The sequence below is a fragment of the Eurytemora carolleeae genome, unplaced genomic scaffold (assembly GCF_000591075.1).
Source record: "Eurytemora carolleeae unplaced genomic scaffold, Eaff_2.0 scaffold2389, whole genome shotgun sequence".
Taxonomy (NCBI): domain Eukaryota; kingdom Metazoa; phylum Arthropoda; class Copepoda; order Calanoida; family Temoridae; genus Eurytemora; species Eurytemora carolleeae.
Window position 1 is genome coordinate 4,064 of NW_019398296.1, and position 13,877 is coordinate 17,940.

At 32.2% G+C, this 13,877-nt stretch overlaps 1 protein-coding gene across 1 annotated transcript; it reads left to right on the plus strand.

Moving 5' to 3' along the window:
• Positions 1-1,954: 1,954 nt before the first annotated feature.
• Positions 1,955-13,522, plus strand: LOC111717168 (platelet-derived growth factor receptor alpha; the record flags this gene model as incomplete). The annotated part of the gene is made up of 6 exons (XM_023492678.1): positions 1,955-2,505; positions 5,359-5,421; positions 5,973-6,053; positions 9,774-9,862; positions 11,090-11,223; positions 13,412-13,522. Coding segments are annotated over exons 1-6 (543 nt in total), but the record flags the coding sequence as incomplete, so codon positions are not given.
• Positions 13,523-13,877: the final 355 nt, after the last annotated feature.

The window sequence follows — 13,877 nt, forward strand, 5'->3', positions numbered from 1 at the left end:
CCCCCCCCCAACAGAGTTTATTTTGTTTCCTTCAACCCCTTTTTTAATATTTAATATGAGCGCAATATTAAAATTGCATGACCCTTATCTTCTTATTATAAATTGTCTCATTCCCTTCTTTAATGTTGCCTCCGATGATTACCTCATTGCATATTGCCTCCGATTCCCTCAAATTACATTTTGCCTCCGATTCTACCATTCAATTCTGTTTCTCACCAATCACTAACCACCATCTTTCTATCTATATATCTATCTTTCTATCGACATATCCATCTATCTATATATATATCCTTTATCTTTCTATCCATATATATCTATCTATCTATATATCTATCTATCTATCTATCTATCTATCTATCTATCTATCTATCTATCTATCTATCTATTTTTATATCTTTTTATTAATCTCTTTCTATCTGTCTATCTTTCTATAATCTCTCTCCCTTGTTTTTAACATTAAACATGAAACCTAGTGACATTTCCAACTACCACAAATACAGGGGGGGGAGGGAGTTGTAGAAAATATTATCAATTAAAAATTTTTTGTCAGGGATCTTTATTTTCTATAAAAAGTATTTATCCTCAAAATTTGAGAGGTAACGCAACACACAAAAATGCCTTTTTTAGTTAGAAATGCATGGATCGCAAGAAAAATTAAAATTGCAAAAATGTATTTTGTTTTATTCTAAATGAATGAAACATGCTTTCTATAGCAACGCCTAGTTTTATGGTTTTTTTGGATAAATTTACGCGATTAATAAATTAGATTTTTTATGATTTCAAGAACCTTAAATTAAAAAAATTGGTTCCAACTAAAATTAAATGATGTGAATTAAAGAGTTAGACGGATATTTCTCTAAAGTTGTTATTTTTTTTTCTCCAATTTTATGCTACAAGGTGGTCATGGGGGAAGTTTTTTAAAAAAAATATTTGAAACTTTTAATTGAGATTAAATATTTAAGAAATTAATTTTGAAGAGCTTCTCCCCCCTCCCCCTTTGCCTCTCTTCCCTCCCCTTGTCTGAGAATCTACATTATTCATAAACATTGTCTAACTTTGGGATATTATAGTTTCAGTCTGGTTACTATATCAGTGCAGTACAGTACAATTTCAGTCTGTTCATTATATCGGTTCAGTACAGTACAATTTCAGTCTGTATACGGTATTAGTGCAGTATAGTATAATTTCAGTCTGTTCACTATATGAGTTCAGTACAGTACAATTTTAGTCTGTTCATTATATCGGTGCAGTACAATACAGTTCAGTCTGTTTATTATATCATTGCAGTACAGTACAGTTCAGTCTGTTCATTATATCGGTGCAGTGCAGTACAATTTCTGTCTGTATACTATACATAGAGAATAGAATATATATAAGAGGGGAATTTACTAGAAAAAAGTGTAAAACGGCCATTTTGTTGAACTGTTNAAATCTGCGTAAAATCTTGTTCCGTGTTTTGACCTGAAACCGTGGTTTAACGCGCATCTCTCCGTTTGCGCGCAATCTCGTATGACGCGAAATTCAAACCCCGGTACAGTCTCAACTGTGCTTCATCATCCTTCATCCATCCTCACTTTTGATAATCTTATCAGGGTATTTTTTGCGCAAGCATATTTACATACACATTAATATTTTTCTCCAAGTCGACAGCAAACATATTTTACTTAAAAAGATTTTCAATTTGTTATATTTCTGAATTATAGATTTATTTATAATTTAATAAAAGTTCACTTGCAAGAAATATTCATAAAGCGCAGTGCTCAAGGCTTAAATATGCCTGCGTTGCATTCCCCTTCCCCAAACCCCATATACGCCCCCCCCACATGGTTCAACGGACTTGTTTAAAGCGTTAAGTTTGAGTAGTAATAATAAATACAATACTGCACATTTTTATTCTTCTCAATTTTGTAAATCAAATCTTTGGAAAAATTAACCCCAGGATAATTTCAGACGGGACCGGAGGAGGCAGAGACCGGAAATGGATGAAAATTAACCGGAAGTAAAGGATTAGTTTTCAAGAACTGGGTTGGTACAAACGGGTCCTAGTCTCACCCTCTTGGCTCCGACCCCTCTTTACTACCCCCCCCCCCTGGAGAAAGGTTAACAGGACGGTGTGAACTCCGTATATAGATAACATCTCAGATATATTCATGTGACAATTCTAATCCTTGCAAAACCCGTCCTGACCCTTCTCCACCAGTTGATCAAGGGACCCGGAGAAAACCAAACCCAAGATTGTCAACCAGTGAATAAAAATGTAAAATCGCATCTTAGCAGATAATGGAGAAAAGCGAGTGATACACCATGGGTTTTCAGTGAGACTAAAGTGACAAAATCGTGGGACTGAAGTCAGATCCTGAGTCAAGATTAGACTCATCTTCAACCCTGAGCTAACTCCGAACCTTCAACCCCCCACTCTCCGAGTGCAGGGTGAGACAAGATGAATAAAATCATGATCTCTCTCTCTCTTCTTCTCCCGCTCTCTCTAGCAGCTCGTAATACCAGGTCAGTAATAAAAAAAAAAGATATTGAGATATATAAAAAAAAAGCAAAAAAACACTCATTTTGGAAACAATTTTTCTTTAGCAAGTGTTATGGTTTGAAAAAGAAATAATTTCTTCTGTATAATGTGTCTTAAGGGACAATTGATGTAGAATTTTTCATTTAGGATCAAATTTGCCAGTCTATATTCAAATTATCCCTTTCCCCAAAAAAATCTTCGTGGGGGATAATTCTTCAAAATGTATATCCCTAAGATAAAGATTAAATTGAGCTAGATAAACATACAATTGCATGATGAATGCAGTCTGGGTGTACAGTAAATGATATTGTGATAAGAACGAAATTGGAGGATTTGTGTTTATGATGAATAGATTAATGACTAGCTGGGAACATACGATGCCTCAAAAATGTCAGTTTTCGGTTTAAAAACTTCACGAAGTTATGAGGGAGAGATGGATAGATAGATACCTTTGTTTCCCCGTGAAAACTAAGAATACCTGAGGCTTCAAGAGCTTGAAAGGGGAGAATATGTGCTATATATTTTTTTAGACTTAAACGAGTTATGCGCCCATCTTTTTTATAATTCTAAAATACTAAAATTCTAATTTTTTATACACATTTCATGCTTAAATTATTTTCAATTTCCCTTGAGATTAATATTTTCAATATTGCTTAAAATTATTTTTATGAATAGCAAAAATGAGCGTTGGCGAGTTTAAGATAGTTTTTAGATTCTTGTGAAATGATTTATGCTTCTTAAATATTTTTTCATCACATATATTCTCTCTTGGGAGATGGGTAGATAGGAAAATATGAAAAGTTGGTGGGATGGGTGGGTAGGGGGGATGTTGGAAATATGTAAAAGTGGTAAATTCAGAGGGAAGTACTATAAACAAGGGGAAGGTTGCATACAAAAATAAAGAATAAATCTGAGCTGAAAACTTGAGAATGGTGGATATCGAGATCAATTCTTGATCTCCTGGTTTTACTAAACCAGAGATTAGGTTAATACGCATTTGATATCCAAGAAAGCAGTTTAAAATTCGACCAATCAGTGTGTCATGCTAAGATGCGTTCTTTAACTTTTGAAAAACCGGTTTTTATTTTTTTGCGCATTTCTGGTGTTAATGGTGTCATATTAATTGGACTAAAGATTGATTGAACGAACGTAATTTTTGGATAAATGTGTATAAAGACTAACGTTCAAAATGACTATAGTCCTCAAATGTAATAAAATAAATTATTTTAATAAGTTCATATTAACATGATTAAGTTTACATTTGTTTAAATGCTCTAAAACCCGCTTGTGAACAGCTAACTTTAGTTTAATCGGATATCAGTCCAATCGATATAGCATCGTATCTGTAATTGTTATCAAAACTAACTTATATACAGTAGGGAATAGGGGTATCCAAAAAGAGAGGATTAAGAAGAAAAATCAAAAGTGTGTCCATTGGATACTCAGATTAAGTAATCATGATTAAGAATATCTCATTCTAAAGTTTTCAGCTCTGACCAAAAAGCTGGAAAACAATTTAATATTATGTCGACAGAGCTGATGAAGCAAAAATTCTTATCACAAATTACTAAAAACATAGTTCTTAACCAGCAGCATCACAAATTAAAATATTGTCTGAATGGAAATTATCCAGATTTTTAATGCAAACACAAATTAAAATTGCAATTTCCTTGAACTCGATTTTTGAATTACGTTCAGCGCAAGAAAGTTTAACACTTACAATTTATCTCTTCAAAAATCAACTGAAATTTATATTCAATTCCTGTTATAAAAATACGTGTTAAAAATTATGATAGTTTCGTTGACCTAGATCAAATCACGACTTTATCAATAATTCATGAAATTTCATTTTTTTATTTCTTAATTTTTCAAGTGAGTTTAGTTTGAGTATAAAGGGGTTAGGGGGTTTATTTGATGAATTTTAATACTTTGCACCATTGACCCTAAGGACCCTAGTTTCTGTAAATAAAAGATAAGATCTCTATGTTTGCACTTTGATCTGTATCATGGCAGTGCAAACCTGGGAGTATTGGTAGATTAGAACTATGCCAAGAAATACTGGAGTATTGGTAGATTAGAACTATACCAAGAGATACTGGCGAATTGGTATATTAGAACTATACCAAGATATACTGGAGTATTAGTAGATTAGAACTAGCTATACCAAGAGATACTGCAGTAGTATTGGGATATTAGAACTATACCAAGAGATACTGGAGTATTGGTAGATTAGAACTATACCATAAGATACTGAAGTATTGGTATATTAGAACTATATCAAGAGACACTGGAGTATTGGTAGATTATAACTATACCAAGAGATACTAGAGTATTGGTAGATTATAACTATACCAAGAGATACTGGAGTATTGATAGATTAGTGCTATAACAAGAGATACTAGAGTATTGGTATATTAGAACTATACTAAGATATACTGGAGTATTAGTAGATTAGAACTAGCTATATCAAGAGATACTGCAGTAGTATTGGTATATAAGAACTATACCAAGAGATACTGGAGTATTGGTAGATTAGAACTATACCACAAGATACTGAAGTATTGGTATATTAGAACTATATCAAGAGATACTGGAGTATTGATAGATTATAATTATACCAAGAGATACTGGAGTATTAATAGATTAGAATTATACCAAGAGATACTAGGAGTGTGTAAAATATAGTGATGGCATGCAATTATATAATTACGACTGGAAATAATACTCATGGAAATTTTTCCTGAAAACATTGCTATTAAAAATCTAACTAAAAAATATAAAATATAAAAATAAATTGAAATTAACAAAAAAAATAATCCAAACTTTTGTTTGTTTAGATATGTTGAGTATCGACCTCCAGTTGTGTTTCCTAACCAAGATTTCCTAACAGTTAGCGCAAGGTAATCAAACAATATTAAACTGGGCTCATTTAAATACTTACAATTTTATTTTAAAATATAAAAAATTTGTTAAATAAAGTAATTGAGTCTTTGGTACAAACTAATACAGTTTGAAAAGTTTTATTGATTTTTTTTCTAAAAACGATCTAGAACTAATAACAACACTGCTTGTGTCTAGGTTGAATATAACTCTAACGTGTGAGGGACACAAGAGTGTGAATTGGTTTCTACCGACTGGGAGTAACAGTATAGGAGACAGGTAAGAGGCAACCCAAGAGTCTNTCTCATGTTCTTCTTCAGTTCTCGTCAATATGATATATTGCTCAGTGAAATATTGTTGTTCAAATAGTTCCATTCCCGGAGTTATTTTACACTCTATCATGAAATCCATTAAAACATCAAACCACCCCGCTTATCATTGAAGTACACTTTGACCCCTAGAAGTATGATTTCGCGAACTGTACAATTCTTGGTAATTTTGCGTACATAAGCTATCTATGTTTATTTATTTATCTATGTCCAAAACTAATAACAACACTGCCTGTGCCTAGGTTGAATATAACTCTAACGTGTGAGGGACACAAGAGCGTGAATTGGTTTCTACCGACTGGGAGTAACAGTATAGGAGACAGGTAAGAGGCAACCCAAGAGTCTCAACTAGGAGCGAAATGGAAAAATTTGCGTGAAACAAAAAATGCGAAAATTTACCAAAAAAAAGAAAATTCCACGAAGAAATTGCGAAAATTTTTGTGGAAAACGAAGAAAATTTTGCTTCTGCTGGAAACCCTAATTTTAACATCGTTTCCGACCAATGTGAAAGAAATTTTTTATGTTTTATTTATTTTAATCTGACGCAACTCTCTATTTATAATGGTGGGTACAAAGCGTCGATTATCAATAAGGCGAATAACAAAACGTCGATGATATAAAAAAAGTCGACTGCTACAAAACATCGAATAACAAATGGTCGAATACTACAAAGTGTCGACAGGTTAGACAATGTCGAAATTCGAGAGAAAATTGCTTAACAGATTCTTTTCAACGTTTTGTAGTAGTCGACATTTTGTAGCCACTCTATTTATAGAGTGGCAGGTCAGATCCACCATGGTACCCTGAAAACCTTCTCCCTAAAATCTGCTATTTATATAACAGTGAAGTTGTCTTTTTTGAGGCCCCACTGAAATGTCTGAAATATCGCGACATTCTTGACGATTTACACGGAATTCTTCGAGCAAAAACAATGCAAAACTTGAGAATGCAAAATTATTTTGCAACCTAGTGTCTTAGAAGATTCATAAGATTGCACAAGTTGGGTATTGAACTGCTAGTACCAATAAAGACATGATATTTACATTTTTCATTTTATTTATCCGTATTTAGCTTTAATCTTATTTTATTTATCCGTATTTAGCTTTAATCTTATTGCAGCCATATCTCTTATCCATTCTACAATGTTGCACATTTAGACCAAAATAATATCAGAGTTCTTTTTGCGTAAAATATCCCACTTTGATTTTTTACCGGGGCCTCGAATTAATTAATTTTACCAACAAGAAAATGAAAGGTTAATTTGGTCTGTTATGGATTTTGGACAAGAGACATTTTCAAATTTTGTCGACTAAGTGTTTTTTTCATAAAACTATTTACTATTTACTTAGCATATTTTCAACTACAATGTTCTCTTAACATTCAAGAATTGGAAATTATATTACAATTTTTGGTCCATACAACGATACAACCCCCCCCCCCCCCAGTCACACATATTCTTCGCTTTAATAAATTTTGCAATTTATATTTTTTTCCTTATTATAGGGGGGAGGGGCGTCATACATATACATATTACATAGATAGATATATATTGAATAGCATTTTATTTCAGTACATGCTGGTCCTCCATGTTCTCAAATTATTCTTCTCATTCGCACTTCACGCAATTTATTCATTTGTTCATTTAATTTATTTAATTATTCATTTCTTTTCATGAATTAATTAATTAATTATTATTTTATTCCATGCTTAATTTATTTATTGATTTATTATCAATTAATATAGTCATCAGCTTATTAATTCATGTATTTTTTAAATCTATTTTTTCATCTTTTCATCCTTTCATCCTTTCATCCTTTCATCCTTTCATCCTTTCATCCTTTCATCTATTCATCCTTTCAACCTTTCACTTTTATAACTAATTCATCAATGCTCTGATAATCTGAAAAATATGCTTTAGATTTATGGTTTTTAATTTCAGAAATTCTGTGTCATTAGTTCATTGTACTCATATTTCAACAAATGTCCTTCATTAAGTATTTAGTAAACCCTAATCACTTTGATGACAATATGTTTTCAAAAAAAGTTTAAATAGAAATATTTCCCGGATTTTTAGGAATTTTATAGAATTAGTTCTTCTTTTTGTTTCTAACAAAATCTGGGGTTCTTCTAGTTATATATTCCTTTTTTATTTTCATTGTTATTCCATTAAAAATACCGTCTTCTCTGTTTCTCGCCACTTTTCCCGATAAATTGTTATAAGAATTGTGTGGTTGCATATTTTTGACACTTTTACCGGGTCTTTTTGTCAGATCATCGTGATATCGGGAAGATTTTGGAATTAGATTAAAATACGCATTTTATAATCATCGTAACCTTTTTGGGTTTCTTAACAAACAACACATTCTAAAGTTGCCTTTTTAATTATTTATAATCTTTAGAAATCCTGAGGTTAGGAAATTTGTGGATTCATGGGGAAACAACGGGTTAAGGGGAAAAAGGGGTTTTGTGGAATAAAGGGGGTAGGGGGAAGTAGTTTCGGGGAATAAGTGAGGGGGAGTATAGGGGGTCCAGGTGCAACATGTGAAATATGATCTTGTACACAGAACACACTCCCCCAAACTAGACTATAGTATCATACACCTGCCCCCTTGTATTTTTCTATACCCTTCACCCTTCCCTTTACACTACCCTTCACCCTTCCCTTTACACTACTCTTCACCCTTCCCTTTACACTACCCTTTATATTACCCTTCCTTTAATCCTTGACTTTACCCTTCCCTTTAAACTACCCTTCACCCTTCCATTTATTATCTATGTATATTTACATGCACATACGTCTGGAATTTATAAAACAACTTTGTAAACTTACCGCTCAAACTTTTTTAAATTGAACTTCTTATTAATCTATCTATCCATCTATCTATCTAAATATCCATTTATCTATATTTCTGTCTATCCATCCATCTATATTTCTATCTATGTATCGTGCAACAGTTGGTGCACTGTTATATTTCAAAAATAATTAAAGAAAATATTTGACTTTCAGCCATTGTCTGGCATACCGCTCTCCATACATACGCAATTTGTGTCATTTTTTTAGACACCCTAAACATCTTCCTTTGGCAGTATTAATATCTATTCATTTTCTTTCTATCTTGATCTATCTTATCTATCTATCAAAAATCTTTCTATCTTTGTATCAATCTATCTATCTATCTATCTATCATAAATCTTTCTATCTATGTATCAATATATCTATCTATCTTTCTATGTAGCTATATATATTTATCTATCCATCTATCTGCCTATTTATTTATCTTTCTTTCTTTTTATCTATCTTGCCTCCCTTCACCCCTTAACTGACTCCCCACTAAGAAAACATCAACTAATTGATTTTTAAAGAGGTTACCTCATCAGAGCTGAAAACTTTAGAATAAGATATCCTTAATCCTGATCGCTTAATCTGAGTATCCAATGTATGTACACACCTTTGATTTTATTCTTAATCCTCTTTTTAGGATACCCCCTACTGAATAAAAGTTACGTTTGATAACAATTACAGATGCAATGCTGTATCGATTGAACTAATATATGATTGAATTAAAGTCAGTTGTTCACAAGCCAACTTTTAGAGCATTTAAGCAAATATAAATTTAATCGTGTTCATATGAACATATTGAAAAATTTATATAACATTTTAGGACTATCATCATTTCAAACGAGTTTTAACAAACATTAATCCAAAACTTACATTTATTTAAGCGATGTTTAGCTCAGTTGATATGACACAATTAACACCAGAAAAAAACCGGGTTTTCAAAAGCTAAAGAGTACATCTTTACATGATACGCTGATCGGTTGAATGTTATGCTTCTTTCAATTGGATATAGAATGCGTATTAAAATAATCTCGGGTTTAGTAAAACCAGGAGTTTAAGCATTAATCTTGATATCCTACAATCTAAAGTTTTCAGCTCTGACCCCTTTTTATTTTCACACACTTTAACTTTTTTGTGTGTTTCAATCCAAGCATGTTAGTTTTAGAGTTTAGAGTTTACAGAATATTAAATTCTATATTTTCAGGGTTTCAATTACAAGCTCTTCTCACTCTAACAGAGAAGGGAAATATGTTGCTAGTCTCAACCTTAGAGATATGGTGTACACAGATACAGGTACAGACAGTACATTAGAGATATGGTGTACACAGATACAGGTACAGACAGTACATTAGAGATATGGTGTACATAGATACAGGTACAGACATTACATTAGAGATATGGTGTACACAGATACAGATACAGAAAGTACATTAGAGATATGGTGTACACAGATACAGGTACAGACAGTACATTAGAGATATGGTGTACACAGATACAGGTACAGACAGTACATTAGAGATATGGTGTACATAGATACAGGTACAGACATTACATTAGAGATATGGTGTACACAGATACAGATACAGAAAGTACATTAGAGATATGGTGTAGACAGATACAGGTGCAGACAGTACATTAGAGATATGGTGTACACAGATACAGGTACAGAAAGTACATTAGAGATATGGTGTACACAGATACAGGTACAGAAATTACATTAGAGATGTGGTGTACACAGATACTGGTACAGACAGTACATTAGAGATATGGTGTACAAAGATACAGGTACATACAGTACATTAGAGATATGGTTTACACAGATACAGGCACAGACAGTACATTAGAAATATGGTGTACACAGATACAGGTACATACAGTACATTAGAGATATGGTGTACACAGATACAGGTACAGACAGTACAGACAGTGCTCTGCAATTTCTGTATGTACCTCCTTATACATAGAATAATTTATTTAAACCTTGTTTTTACTGTTATTGTCTAAATGCAGCGAGTATAAACTGAGCCATTATTTGACTTGAAATTCCAAAGCACGCCTGGAAACAAACTTGTTTTTTTTTCAAGTTACTCTCCTCATCATTTTATATTTTAATCAAATATTTTTCGAAATATGAATAAAATTCAAATAGATGACGTCATAGCAAATGAATTTTGTTATGATTTTTTTCATTTTAAATTTCTAAAAAATTTTTGGATCTTACAGATATTAGAAAATTATGCTAAAATATATTTTTTATTGTCAATTTTACGCTTTTCAAAAATTCACATCTTAAATTTGAAAAAATTAATAAAACTAAAATTTAGTTTTTTATCTCATATAAATATTAAACATGCATTAAAGAAATTATTTTTATTTCTGAATCGATGAAATATATCAAATCTGCGAACTTTAGAGAGAAGATGCTCATAAATAGAGTAACAATACAAATTTATTAAATAGATGAGCGCCATGTAAGCCTAAGATTTATAGAAATGTTGTTAATAGGATTATTTTACTTAGGTACATATCGATGTAGCTTCAATGATAGTGAAGATGGCACCTCTATAGATTCTAACACTATGATCCATCTCTACGTATATGACCATGTTCATCTTCTTACAAAAGATGATTTCGACTTTCAACAATTTGTTCAGGTGATCTTTTTTTAAAATCTAATTTTTATATTTGTAACTTGTTTATATACTTAGTTACATGCACTGTTAATGTTTTAATTCTGTTTTTTTTAGCTTGCGACAGTTTTATTTGATCTTGTAGACTAATAAATAATATCCTTTTAGACTTGTATCAACATTATTAACAGAGGAATTTATTACAAATTTTTATATTCAAATATGTTTTATGTCCATGTCGATATTTATTTTGCCATTTTTTCCTTTGCTCCCTGTCCTCAACTTCCCTTCTTCCTTTCCTCCTTTTCTCTCCTTCCAGTCCTCATTTTCTCTCCTTCCTGTCCTCCTTCTCTCTCCTTTCTGTCCTCCTTTTCTCTTCTTCATGTCCTCCTTTTTGCTACTTCTTGGTCCTCTGTCAAATCTTTATTGTCCTCATTGAATCATCGTCTTGTCCTCCTTTTATCACCTTCATGTCCTCGTTTTTAGTACTACCGGTCCTCTTTTATATCTTTCCTGTCCTCATCGTCAACTGTCATACTTTTCTTCCTTCCTGTCTTCCTTTTTAGTACTTCTGGTCCTCTTTTATATCTTTCTTGCTCTCATTGCATCATCGTTCTGTCCTACTTTTCTCTCCTTCCTGTCCTGTTTTTCTCTCCTTCCTTCCTTTCATATATTTCCAGTGCTCATTTTTGTACTTCCGGACTGATCATATCTTTCTTGTCCTTCTTTCATCACCTTCTCGTCTTTCTTTTCTACCTTTCTTGTCCTCATTACATTTTCTTCTTGTCCTTCTTTCCGCCTTCTATTTGTAAATGCCCCCTGACCTGTAATTGTATAAGAACGTGTATAATTGTTCAGATCTCTCGTAAGATGAATTTTTTATTCTTTATTCTGTCATGTTCCCTCCAGGGGTAAATATACAATCAAGGAATTTGATTTCAAAATTTCGATTTTTATCTTGTTAGAAAATAAAAGTTCTTTTAATTTTTTAGCATCCCCCCCCCCTGAAGGGATCAAGTTAGGGTTAAAGTAAAGAATCAAACTGTATAAAGATACAATGCAATATACATATCATGTTAATGTGCAATATACATATATATATACACACGTACACACACCATACACAACTCTTTAGTCGTATTACATACTTCATACATCTCTTGTAGCCGGCCTGTCCTCTGTATATGTATGGATGATACACAGGGTTGTCAAGATGGTAGTTTGCACAAATCCAAATATATTAAAGTTTTGGGCAGTTATGCATATATATCTCCAACTAGATATATGTATTATAAAATTTTCAAAGCCCATTTTCGTACTCAATAAAGTTTTTACAACTTTAGATTGGACACCGTTACAAATTCATATGATTTTTAATACGATACGGCTGTTATATCCTGTATTTTAGTATAATACGGCTGTTATACCCTGTATTTTAGTACAATAAGGCTGTTATACCTTGTATTTTAGTGTGATACGGCTGTTATACCCTGTATTTTAGTACGATACGGCTGTTACGCCCTGTATTTTAGTACAATAAGGCTGTTATACCCTGTATTTTAGTATGATACGGCTGTTATACCTTGTATTTTAGTATGATACGGCTGTTATACCCTGTATTTTAGTATGATACAGCTGTTATACCCTGTATTTTAGTATGATACAGCTGTTATACCCTGTATTTTAGTATGATACGGCTGTTATACCCTGTATTTTAGTATGATACGGCTGTTATACCCTGTATTTTAGTATGATACGGCTGTTATACCTTGTATTTTAGTACGATATGACTGTTATATATTTTATTTTAGTACAATACGGCTGTTATATCCTTTATTTTAGTACTATACGGCTGTTATACCTTGAATTTTAGTACGATACGGCTGTTATCCTTTATTTTAGTACGATACGGCTGTTATATCCTGTATTTTAGTACTTTAAGGATGGTATGTCCTGTATTTTAGTATGATACGGCTGTTATACCCTGTATTTCAGAATAATATGGCTGTTATACCGTGTATTTTAGTACGATACGACTGTTATATCCTGTATTTTAGTACTTTACGGATGGTATGTCCTGTATTTTAGTATGATACGGCTGTTATGCCCTGTATTTTAGAATAATATGGCTGTTATACCCTGTATTTTAGTATGATACGGCTGTTATATCCTGTATTTTAGTATGATACGGCTGATATACCCTGTATTTTAGTATGATACGGCTGTTATACCCTGTATGACGACCCAGCCGAATGTAACAGTTGAACTAAAGCTTCAAGAAACTATAGTCCCTGACAATCAATACATTCAATTCAATCCTAAGGTAAGAAAACATTATTGTAGTTGAAAATTTAAGTTTTAGGTTTTTTTTGGTAAATTAAGGAATAATTAATTGTCAGAATTCAACAATATTTTCCTCATTTGTTGTTTTTAAACTGAGGCATTTAATGGGTGAAGGGTAAGGTCATTTGAACTTTTGTCTTCATTCCCTTTCGTAAAGTTTTTTTTTTTGGTTGTTTTCATCATGTAGTTTGTTTGTTTTATGATTCTTTATGATATTGTCTCTGTATATGCTTGTTGAGCGTGGCCTATAATTCACTAAGAAACATACTTAGAAACATTTCAATGTGTTTCAACATGTGCAGTTTGTTTTAAATCTCTTCGTCAGTATCATATAT